Source organism: Sciurus vulgaris (assembly GCF_902686455.1).
Source record: "Sciurus vulgaris genome assembly, chromosome: 10".
NCBI lineage: Eukaryota > Metazoa > Chordata > Mammalia > Rodentia > Sciuridae > Sciurus > Sciurus vulgaris.
Window position 1 is genome coordinate 86,670,255 of NC_136470.1, and position 12,337 is coordinate 86,682,591.

The window sequence follows — 12,337 nt, forward strand, 5'->3', positions numbered from 1 at the left end:
TAGTTCTATAAAGGAAAATCTTCCCCAGGGTAAGAGACAAAGGAGAAGTATAAGAAGACATGGATTGAGTAAAGCCTGTCCTTGCTTCTTGTTTCTGGTTTGGTGGATATGGGTGTATTTTATCACCACATCTAGACAACCTTTTTGATAAAATTGAAATTTTGGAAGAAAGAAGCTCTCAGGGTAGGTAAAGATATGAATTAGTCCTTGGTAGATGCTTGCCTTTAAGTTCTACCAAAAAAGAAGAAAGAGAGAGAGAAAGAAAGAGAAAGAGAGAGAGAGAAAGAGAAAGAGAGAGAGAGAAAGAAGAGAGAGAGAGAGAAAGAGAGAGAGAAAGAAAAAGAAGAGAGGAGAGAGAAAGAAAGGAGAAAGAGAAAGAGAGAAAGAGAAAGAAAGAAAGAAAGAAAGAAAGAAAGAAGAAAGAAAGATAGAAAAGAAAGAAAGAAAGAAAGAAAGAAAGAAAGAGAAAGAAAGAAAAGAAAGAGAGAGAGATTGAGTCTTTGTTAGTGGTGACTGGATCTCTGGTTGACAATGGAGTTTGACAATGGGGTCAATGTGGGCTGAATGGTGACTTTGTAGTAGTGTTGTAGAAACATGTGCTTGGCAGGGTCTAACCTGGATTCCTGGATTCCTGGATTCCTGGATTGCTCTAATACTTAACTGCTATGTGACCCTGAGCAAGTCAATGTCACATAACCTTTCCACCTGGGTTTCCTCACTTATAAAATGTGGAAAACCACAATATCTGTGTATGTGTGTGTGTGTGTGTGTGTGTGTGTGTGTGTGTGTGTGTGTATGAGGCAATAGGGATCAAATTCACTGGTGCTCTACCACTGAGCTACATCCCTAAACCTTTTATTTTATTTTATTTTATTTTATTTTGAGACAGGATCTGGCTAAGTTGCTGAGGCTCACCTCAAACTTGCAATTCTTCTGCACCATTGTGCCTAACAGAAAGTCATAATATTTTAATGGGGTTGTTTTAAGGAGTGAATGAGGTGACATACGGCCAAGGCCTGGAAATTAATTATTTCTTATAAGTTATATCTAATACTAGAAGGAATCGTTAAGAATCTCTGAAGAGAGAGCCTACAGAGTGGGAGAATATCTTTGCCACTCATACTTCAGATAGAGCGCTAATTTCCAGAATATATAAAGAACTCAAAAAACTCTACATCAAGAATACAAATAACCCAATCAACAAATGGGCTAAGGAAATGAACAGACACTTCACAGAAGAAGATGTACAAGCAATCAACAGATATATGAAAAAATGTTCACCATCTTTAGTAATAAGAGAAATGCAAATCAAAACTACACTAAGATTCCATCTCACCCCAATTAGAATGGCGATTATCAAGAATACAAGCAACAACCTGTATATTTTTTGGACTCCCTGAATTTCACCTTTCTCAAGACCTCATTCAAGCAGCTGACCCTGTGTTTATACCTCCATGGAAGAATGTGATTCTGCAAGGCAACCTTCAGCTGGTGCTCACCAGTATAGTATGGCCACACTGGTTGTTCATGGCTGGGAACTGTTTGGATTGGTTGTTGTATCTGGTCTGATTGGTCAGTTCTTGTGTCATATTTGTTATTAAGTATTTCGCTTATCAATCATCATTGTGGCTGGAGGGAAGAGAGAATTTGAAGTCTTATCAACCTATTTCTACTTTCTTGAACTCTGATTTGGGATAAAGGGAAACGAAAGAAGATTAGAGTGTAGGGAAAGCACCAAAAATGAATAGTGAACTTGTCTGAGGCTAGGAGAAGAGTCCCTGGCCTGGGAAGAAGAGACAAGAAGGGCAGTGGTATCTGGAAGTCCTGAGCCAAAGAATGCTGCTCTGCTTTCAGAATGCAGCCTGGAAGGCAGTAAAGATGTCTGGAAGAGAATGGCCACACGGTGTGTCTCAGTAGTTACATCCTTTGGTAGTGGTGAAAGACTGTTGTATTTCTAGTTTGACACTGAAATAGCAGACAAATTAGCCTCAAAGAGCAATGTGAACAGGGTAGTGAATATGCTTTAGCAGCGGGGACCAGGATTCTTGTTCTTGAGTCAATGATCAAGAATCAGACCTCTTGTGTCCACCCCAACACTCCATCACTATGGGAGATTCTAGAACTGAGACACAAGACAGCTTTGTGTGGGAAGTAGTGGGGTATAGCAACTCCAGGAAGGACTGGGATTGAGTTTCCTATTAGTCCAGGAGGATGGTAACCTGAAATTAATTTGTTCTGAAAATAAAGTGGTATTTATTGTGCATGCGAATTTAGGGTCATAACTCATGCCCGCTACTTCTTTGCAATTTATAGCTGGGAGTTTTTTTGCTTCATTATTGAATTTAGTTATTATTATTATTATTTTTTTAAGGCCTTGAAGGTGTGTTTTATTTTAATTTTAAAAAGAATTAGGGTTTCCTTAAACTCTATAGCAGCAAATTTAGTTATTATTTTTCCAAAAGGAAATTTAAACAAATAGAAATAACCACCCAAAGAGACAATTTGGGTCACTTTTACAATAATCCTTTAAGTAAGAATACATATCTTATTGGTATGCTTAACCATAGCACAAGCACTAACAATCGAGAGTTAGAGAAATTAAATCCAAGAAAGAAGAAAATTCTGAGAATTAGAGATTTGCCTCAAGTGATACAGTGGGGAGTGACCCAATTAACTTATAATTTGTAGCAGTGAAATTGTTCCCTCCTTTCCATCTGTCAGACTCTTCTTGCACCGATTCCTTCCACACCCACATATTGCCCTATCCCGAGTATGAAAGTAAGATTAAAACAACTGTAATTTTTCACATATGGCTCTAATTCAGAACATTATTTACTTTTGCCCATTAAAGAATCACATTTTATTTTGGAGATGTATATGCAAAAAACTTAGAAAGGTATAAAAACTCATTCTTGAACTTCCCTGGACATGATTCAGAGGCTGATTGAGGGAAGGGCTGAATCTCTGGGTGTAGGGGATTGTTGCAGTTTGGCAATGAGAAGATGGGGAAATTGGCTTCAGGAAGAGGAAGAACTTCATTTATATTTAGTGGAGGGAGTTGAAGTACGGATCCAATTTGTCTCCGATGGAAAGGAAAGTGTCCTTTACCCGGGCCTCTTTTTCCTGAGTGCTTATGTGGTGGGCCATGGCCATGGTGATGGTGGTCTGGGGGACCTTGGCCACGGGGAGGTGGGTCACAGGGTCCAAAGTCATCAAAATCATGGCCATGGGGACCGGGTCCATGGGGACCATGTCCATGAGGCCCGTGTCCATGGGGCCCGGGTCCATGGGGACCATGTCCATGAGGCCCGTGTCCATGGGGCCCGTGTCCATGAGGCCCGTGCCCATGAGGCCCATGTCCATGAGGCCTGTGCCCATGAGGCCCATGTCCATGAGGCCCGTGCCCATGAGGCCCATGTCCATGGGGCCCGTGTCCATGGGGACCATGTCCATGAGAATGGGGTCCAGGGTGATGCTTATCACTGGAACTATGATTATGAGGGTGTCCATGGGTCTCATTGGAGCCAAAACGAGGGTGAGGACATCTTGACCCTGGAGGGGGCAATGGTGGAAAAGCTCCTTCTTGAAGTGGTGGTCTATCAGAGTTATCTTTTCCTTCTTGGGGAGGTCGGAATCCAAGTTTATGTGGCTTGTGAGGATGATGATGATCTCTGGCAGGAGAATGTCCATGCCCACCAGGGTGGTGGGGAGGGCCCCAATGGGGTCCCATATCACTGATGTTTCTATGTTCCTGGTAAAAGAACAGAAAAGTGAGTGTCATCATGTAACACAAAAAGGAGAAATTAGGTGTTTAGCTTGACTTAGAGCAAAGACTCCCAGACTTTTGGACTTCACAAATGAATTTAAAAAGTAGGATACCAAAGAAGGGTGTCCAATTTTTATCTAGCCAAATCAACATTTGAAATGCAAACAAAAACTGCCAACTAAGACCATTCTTATTTCACAAAAGGAATGATATCTTGACAAGAGTCAGAAAGATAATCATAAAAGAATAATTTTTGGATGGAATATATTTTTCTTACTTTAACATAAATTGGTGAAACTACATTAAGGAATGGCACTCATTTGTAGACCAGTCTTTGGAAAACTAGTGTCTTATTCCTCCGAGTTCTGAGGCTTGGGGTATAAAATGCCTTACTCCTAGAGGGTGGACACCTGCCTCCTCACTCTCCTCCTTATTCAGACTTTAACTTTCTAAAAACAATCTATGAAGCTGTGTTCTTAATAACAAACCTACCTTTCCTTTTTACCTTGTCTTCCTTCCTTCTTTTCTTTTTAATTTTTTTGCTAATATAAAAATTACTATGAAGAACATCTTTGTGCTCACTCATAAAAAAGCATTAAGATTTCTAGGATGGATGTAAAATATTGTTTTGATTCTATTTTATATACCTTTCATATGATAAATTTGAGGCTGATTAAATCCTCTTAGGTTCTATGTCTAATAATGAAAGCTAAGAATTATTAAGTCTCAGCACTGGGTATCCTAACTATAAGGACCATTTTTAAATTCATTTAAGGTTGATTGAATCGGTCATTGTACTTTTCTGCCAAATCTTACCGCTCCTCAATTCTGTGTCATACCAAAAATGTTACTGCTTTCCCCAGAGGTCTGTTCTTTTCTCTCGGAATCTCTCTGCCTCTGTCCCTCTGACTCTCTGTCACACACACACACACACACACACACACACACCCCTCTAAGGATCAAATGCACCATGTGTGTGACAATATTTAATCTGTTGCTGTTCATGACAAAGTGTCCTCTGACAACCCACCTCAAAGTTAAAGACTTCACAGGTTACATCAAGCTTTTCTGGGGCTTCCAAGTCAGAGGCTCCTGCATCATAGGACAAATCTGCTCTGCAGAATCCAAAAATCTACAAAAGAAAGAGAAGTCTGGTGTGTGTGTGTGTGTGTGTATGTGTGTGTGTGTGTGTGTGTTTTCAAGGGGTGGGAAGGTTCCCAACCAGACTTATGAACTTCTAGACAGTCAGGGAAGGAAGAAGAGCTTTAGAAAAATCAGGGTAGTAATATTATCAGACATCCCCACCAGCTGTTTAACAGTCTTTCCTAGTCTACCCATGGGGAAAGCACAGGGTGCAAAAGATTTCATTGCAAGTTCTCCCTCATGAGCAGTCACAAGCACTGGGGGCTTCCTCATGTGTGTGTAATTGCTCATGACATTGCTGATTTTTCTTTAGGTCAACACTTCTGCACTGACGATCTGAGTTGCCAGTGCCTAGAGAGAATGAGGAATGGCTTAGAAGATAAATTTGTGTAACTTTAACTGATTCTTTAAAAGTGTTAGAAAGGTGGGAGCCAGTATAAAGACAGGTTTGCAAGGACCCTGTCAAGGTAAAGGGTCTGCTGATCCCATCCTAAGCAGGAGGGCTGAACTGGCTAGTCCTATGCTCCAAAGTCCCTGAAGTCCAGCCTCAAAGCTAGACTAGGACAAGTTTACTATTCTTCTCTAGAAAACAAACAAACAAAAAAACCAAACAAACTATTAAAAGTAGTGAGGATCGGAGTATGGTTTTGGAGTAAGGCCTGTGCTAATCCTGGTTTCACTATTTTCTATTTGTGTGAGTTTCATGAGTTTACACAAATTTCTGAAACTCAGGACTATAAAACAAGTATGATACTATCTACTCACAGATTGTGAGAGGATTTAGAAAATCAGAGTGATAGTATCACCAACTTCTAATCACCAACTTTCTTCATTCTGTACTGGTCTTTTATTGCTCACACAATGATAACTGAGGTTTTGGATAGAGGAGGGAAGCATCTTTTCTGGTGACCACTAAGCAGGAATATAAAGTGGGTTCTGGTCAAAATTTTGAGCAGTTAGAAAAGGAAATAACAAATGCTTCCTTCCTTCCAACCAGAGAGAGAATGTGTTACTAAACCTCAGAAAAATCCTGGACTTGAAATCAGAATTAAATTCTTGTGTCCACTTTCTAGCTAAGTGCCCTTAGGTAAGTGGTTGAAATTCTAGGCCCACTTGCCCTAGTAGGTTATCACAAAGCCCCCACAAGATAATGATATATGCAGGGGTGTTTATTAACTGTAAATACCAAGCAATGTTAGGTATCATTAATAAGATTCTCTAGTAGATATACAGATTAATTTGTAATTGATTAGGGAAAAAAATCCCACTAGACTGGGCATGAGAAGAACTAGGACTATAGTCTCAGCTTGGTTGCAGATATTGGCAAGACCCTGCCTTTGTTGAACCTGTTACCTCCTCACTTGTCAAATGCAATTCCTGTGGGTGTCAATGCATTGGAGAGTTTATGGTATAATGAGTGAGAGTTTATGGTATAGGGGGTCTTAATACAAACTGGTTGTTAGTTTTAGTTAAACCTTTAATTCTAACAGGTTAAAAACTCTGTTTTAGGTTTAGTTATATACCATGTATATTCTAAAGTCATTTTCTCATGATTTGCTTAACTTTTCTATGCCTCAGTTTCCCCATCTGCAAATCAGAGACAAAGATTTTCTACCTCATAGCATAGTGTCTTGATAAGTTAATGTGTAAAGCACTTAGAAGACTGCCTAGCAGGGTGCAAGAACTCTCTAGATGACACTTAACATTTCACAGACATTTATTATACTCACTTTAGGGTGTCTGGGGAAATGTTGTGTGGAGCAGTTCCTCACAGAGAAGTCCAGATAGTATTTGGTTCTTTCCCCTCCTTTCTAGAACAAACAGTAGCAACATAATTTCAGGAACCAAAAAAGAAAAAGAAAACAGTAACTTTCCAATATATTGTAAGATACTATCAGGCTTAAAATCACAAATCAGTGATATTTTTCTTATGGTTTTTCACCTTTTAAAAATGTATTACATAGGCTGGGCAAAGTGTTGTACACTTGTAATCCAGGTTCCTTAGAAGGCTGAGGCAGGAGGATCACAAGTTTAAGGCCACTTCGTGTGGCTCTATCTCAAAATATAATAAGATTTAAAAGGTCTGGGGATGTACTTCAGTGATAGAGCATTTGCCTAGCATATGCCACACTCTGGGTTCTATCCATAGCACAGAAAAAAAATAAAGTATCACATAAGTGATAAGGTGAACACCATTTCACTATAAGGGTTCAAATATGCAGACATAATCAAGTGCAGTATGAAAAAATCACTCTTGCTGCACCCCAGTCTCTCTTCAAAGGGACCACTGCCATCTATTTTGAGTGTATTTCTCCTAGTCTTTTCCCACATATCCATGGAGACCTAGGTATTGAACTTACAGCTTGTCTTAGGAATATGTCTTGAACTCTTTCCAGTGCCTCTGGTCTAACACATATTTTTCGAAATTGCATTAATGCATTCCATTGTGGGTGTGACATCATAATCACATTTAACTTTTCATTTTTGAAATGCCTAGCCAATTATCAACCAGCTGCTCCTCAAGACAACCTCGGGTGTTAAGGACACTTGAGTCCTGTGTACTGTGAGGCAGGTAACTGTCTCTCCCCCTAGACACACCAAGTGTCATCGGACCGTTTTCTCTGAGCCTCAGGTTTTCTATCATAACATAAGAAGACTAAATTGGATGTTTGAGTTAATTCACTTAACCCTAATATGCTCTTGACCTCCTCTCTTTTTGGCTTTTCTCTCCTCTCTTTCAGATTATCTACCTTCTCGTTCTGCCTCTCCCCAAAAATAAAACCCTTGCAGAAGAGCAGTTCTTTGGGACCCGCTGCGTCTATTACCGCACCAAAGGATCTGCCACTGCTTCAAGGGCAGTTAGTCCACTGGAGGCAGGTGGAGAGGGTTGTCAGCAGTTCTTGCCTGCCAGGTTGGTGCCTGGGTCCTTATACTCTAGCTGGACATAGTGGAGACTCACCGCTCTTGCGACCCTCTCTACTCGGTCCACTCTGAAAGAGTCAAAGTCATTGTTCTCGCTTTTGTACTTGTCAAGGGCTTTGTCAGCTTGTTCTCTGTACAGCTCCGTATCCTCTAAGAAATCCAGGATTACAGGACTGTCTTTGCTATTGCCCAATGCTGAAGAGACTAGAGAAAGAAGATGGCAATATTGTAATTACAAGTGGGAAACAGAGATGCCAATGTTAGGATTCAATATGGTACATAAAAGCATAGTAACACTACTAACATCTTATACCCAGGCAAATCCAGGGTTGGAAAAACTAAGTAACTTGTTGAAGATCAATTAGTCAATCAGCAGCTGAGCTAAACCATTGATCTTCCTTTCTGATTTTTCTAACTCAGGTCCCTATTGTGACCACTATTCATGATGCCCCACCACTCATAAAGTGCAGATATTTTAATGACTCTTCCTGTCTTTGCCAAGGAGTAAAAAAGCCTCCTAAATAAAGTTGGCCCAGTGAGAGAAGATAGAGCTTGTCCTTGTTTTTAACAGTTTGGCCCAGAGAGAGAAGATAGAGCTTGGTCCTTGTTTAAACAACATCCTGCAGAAGTGATCCACTGTGATATACTTGAATCAAGTTGAGATTCCGGGGGCTGGGGATATAGCTCAGCTCATAGAGTACTTGCCTATCAAGCACAGGCCCTGGGTTCAATCCCCAGCACCCTCTGCAAAAGAGATTTAGCATTTTAAAATGCATTCTGTGATAATTCTTTTTGAAAAATAATATGAAGAGCATGGACTTTAGAGTATCGTGGTTAATATAGTCATGTCTTCATCACTTCTTGACTGTTCCCAAGGTCATGTCATTGAACCTCTGCCTAAATTATTTTATCTCTAAAATAGAAAGCAACACCATCTTTATTTCATAATCTTCGATGAGGTTGAATGAGATTACTTATAAATAATCACTGTGTAAACTGTAGAGTAATACATGACTTTCAAATGTTGAAGGCAATACTTATGAGTGCTAAGTGCTCCACAAAGCATATTACATAGACCATTTTTATTGTATTCTAATAAGAATCCTAACAACAAATATTACTATTATCTCTATTTTAAAATGAGAAAATCTTAGGTTAAATAATTTGCCTCAAAACCACACAACTAGTAAATGATGAGGTTGGAATTCAAACACAAGCAAGTCTGACCCCAAGAGCCTATGTCTCCACAATGTTGCTATATGTTCTCTTGTAAATCTCTATTTTTATGTATTGAATTTTTTAAAAAGGAAGATGTACCAGTAACAGGGAAAAACTGTCCTCCTTCTACTCTCAGGAGAATGAATAATAATGGATACCATGAGGATAGGGATCCTTTCTGATCATCATGGTATTAATATGATAAATACCACTGTATGACTGAGTTCTACATTAATCTGGAATTTATTAGCAATTTAACAGATTACCATACCAGAACTTGTGGTGCAGTTAAAGTCATTCATTCGGAGGTCCTGAGATTCATTTGAATATTTTGTAGCTATTACCTTACATTGTCCAATCACCTGTAAAAAGGGAAAAGGGTTTTGAGTCACTGTATACCACCATCCTTTATGAGGGAACATGAAGGGGAAGCCACATACTCCTGCTATCCATTTAAACTGCATTTAGACTCGCACCAAAGCCCTGGGTTCCATCCTCAGACCACACACAAAAAATTGTATTTGGAGTTTCCTTCATCAAATCCTGTCTCAAACCCTGCATTTTCTTAGCTTGCTTCTGTGTGCTGCATACTATTAGAACCCAAAATCCTTAGAAGAATGAAGGAGAAGATGTTTGAATGGATCATGACCCTTTCCCAAACATTTTTGAAGGAAAAAGCACTGACTCCTAGGTGTGTAAACCTTTCATTTTTTGGAAATGAAATCTTTTATCTGTGCTTATTCATCTTTGTGTTTTCCACCTGAGACCAAGAGCCTGGTATCTCAGTATCCACATCCAATGTGCACAGCAAGACCCCCTTCCTCATTGCAACTAAACCCTTTTGACCATTCCTGGTGATGGGATCCATCTTCATGGGATACATTTACAAGTTCATAGCTCCATGGACTTGCAGATTGTGAAGACTGGAAAGGACCTTTGAGTCTATGGATTCCAAGCCCTTCCTCTTATTTTACAGTTGAAGAGACTAAAGTCTAGGGATGTTAGGGACTCACAGCTGCTCATACTATCCCAAGGGGTCACAAGCCTTGCTAACTTATCTTGCCCTGGGTTCCCATGAAGGGCTCTCTAGAGAATATTACTCAAGGTAAACATAATCTTCATGAGTCCCAAGGCAGAGCTGCTCTTACTCTTTTCCAGGTTAGCCAAGCCACATGGTTTCCCTGTGTAAGCTGAGTAGAGAGGAGGTAAGAAGGATAAGAGGGGAATCGTACCCTGTTTACTTACTGTATCAGATGGCCGTCTAAATTCAGCTGGCATACAGTCCTCCTGGTTCCTGGACAGGACCCAACAGTCAGATTCTTTTACATCTAAGACTAAATAATAGACAGCTGTGGATCCCTGAGGAATGCCAAAAAAGAAACAGGTGAGTCAGATGAGGGAGCCCAGGAGGTTTTTAAAATAAAAACAATCTCTTTATCTCTTAAACAGAATTCCTGCTTATCTCCAGATGTCCTCCCTCTGTGTCATTTGAGCAATCTATTTGGATAAATGGCTTCAATAGTTATATCCAAATATTCTTTTCAACTGGTCATAAGGTTTCTTCTGACCCCAAACTTTAAAAAATCATCAGTGAATGGCAGTGTTGAGTGGGAGGAAGTGTAGACACAAGCCTAGAACTGTGTGTGTCACCACGTGCAATCGGTATTAGTGGTAGTATCCTCTCACCCAGCTCTCTTCCTCAATCTGGACTTCGGACCTTGATTTCAACTTAAGCTAAGTAAACTTTCTCTCTTACAGATTCAGCTGCCTCTCTCAACTGTCTTGTCAGTAGTCCTTAATTATTTATTGCTTTAGGTTCTAGCTTAAATGGGCGATCAGCTTTGCTTTACTTAGGCTATACAAAAACCAGGCCATAAATATTCTTTCTTTGAAATGTTCTCATGTATTCTCATTTCTCTTGCTTTAATTCCCACTACCTGAGTCTGACCATCCTTTCCTCATTCCTGAATACATGAAATAGCTTCTGAGTTCCTTGTCCCTTTCTTGTCCCTGTCACCTGCTACATCTCCCCAGGCCCATGTGGTCTCTTTTCCATGCCACTGACATAAACACATACTGCCACCCTCAGAGTGGTACCACCATGCCATCATCTGTGCCCTCCACATATGGCAAAGATTCTAGAATGGAACTGCTGGTCATTAAATTACTTAATGACATAATTTGCTTATTGTGATGGACATTAAATTGCTTAACTCCTGTATTCCTATTCTCTGCATACTTCAGCACTTCCCTAATACCTTAAACCCCTGTAGTAGTCTATGGTGGCCTCTGATTCAGTCTACTCCAGGTAGGTTATCATATTTTGCAAGAACTTCAGCAGCTCTCCAATACTCTTTATCAGTTCATCAGTTCACTCCAATTTCAGATATAATCTAACTGAAGGCAGTCATCTTGTTTGGATTCAAGATAAGCACAGTCTCTCTTCTAACTTCACATTGAGTTCTGGCTTCTTCAGGCCCACACAGAACTTCCGGGTCACACCACTTGCCCTGCCTGGCTTATTCATTTACTCCCTCTTTCCTACCCACATGGAGGGTAATGTGCCTGGAATTCCCCTGAAATTCTTTCTCCAGGTCTCTTCTTTTCACATCCTACCTTTCTCAGAATTCAACTGAAGCCTTCTCCACCCAATCTTAAGAAGATCTCCTTTCACGGAAGTGCTCCAATCTACACTTGATCATTAAATACATTCTTTGTTACCCAGTTTGCCTATGTGCGTCAGAAGATTGTTATTTCCTCAAGGGCAAGGCCTGCAGTTAATTCTGGTTTTTCTCTTGAAGTAATTTGCATACTGCTTCTAAGTACTTACAGATTGATCCCTAGTTAATCTACACCAATAACAAACTTGAGTTTGAAGGAAAAACAAACAATCTAGAGCAGCCACAGAAACTAAACAAAAGACCCTGACTGAAGCCATTTGTTGTGCAAAGCAGGAGGCTTAGGGGCTAGAGTCTCATTTGCCCTGGTGCATGGTCTCCGAGCTCAGCTCTGCCATTGGCGATTTCTCACCACTCTGTCCAAGTGGGCATCAGCGACCCGCAGCAACTGGAAAAGATAGCCATTCCGTCGCCATTTGTTGATCAGGTCTAGAGCTTTCTCAGCCACGGGCTCGACAGCATTGCAGTCGGTGGGACTCACAGCACATGAACACTGCAGTGAGATCAAAAGCAGTACCGCAGTGAGCACCTTCATTTTGCTACACCATTCCCTGCTGTGGTCTACCATAGCAGAGAATTTATACAGACATCTGAAACACACACACACACA

At 40.4% G+C, this 12,337-nt stretch overlaps 1 protein-coding gene across 1 annotated transcript; it reads right to left on the bottom strand.

The window, feature by feature from the left end:
* Positions 1-2,507: 2,507 nt before the first annotated feature.
* On the bottom strand, positions 2,508-12,337 carry HRG (histidine rich glycoprotein). The gene is made up of 7 exons (XM_079101476.1): positions 12,080-12,337; positions 10,295-10,408; positions 9,321-9,411; positions 7,869-8,035; positions 6,640-6,720; positions 4,797-4,898; positions 2,508-3,751 (listed from the first exon to the last, which is right to left on the bottom strand). Exons 1-7 carry the CDS (start codon positions 12,293-12,295, stop codon positions 2,861-2,863), a joined length of 1,662 nt encoding a protein of 553 aa, XP_078957602.1. The 5' UTR covers positions 12,296-12,337; the 3' UTR covers positions 2,508-2,860.

What these genes read in the sequence shown, in the direction of transcription:
- HRG (XM_079101476.1), bottom strand. Translation starts at nt 12,295, where the DNA reads ATGGTAGACCACAGCAGGGAATGGTGTAGCAAAATGAAGGTGCTCACT. An exon ending in TTAGACGGCCATCTGATACA is followed by an intron (nt 9,412 to 10,294) that starts GTAAGTAAACAG and finishes CCCTTTTTACAG; the next exon opens with GTGATTGGACAATGTAAGGT. An exon ending in GTGAAGTCTTTAACTTTGAG is followed by an intron (nt 3,752 to 4,796) that starts GTGGGTTGTCAG and finishes TTCTTTTACCAG; the next exon opens with GAACATAGAAACATCAGTGA.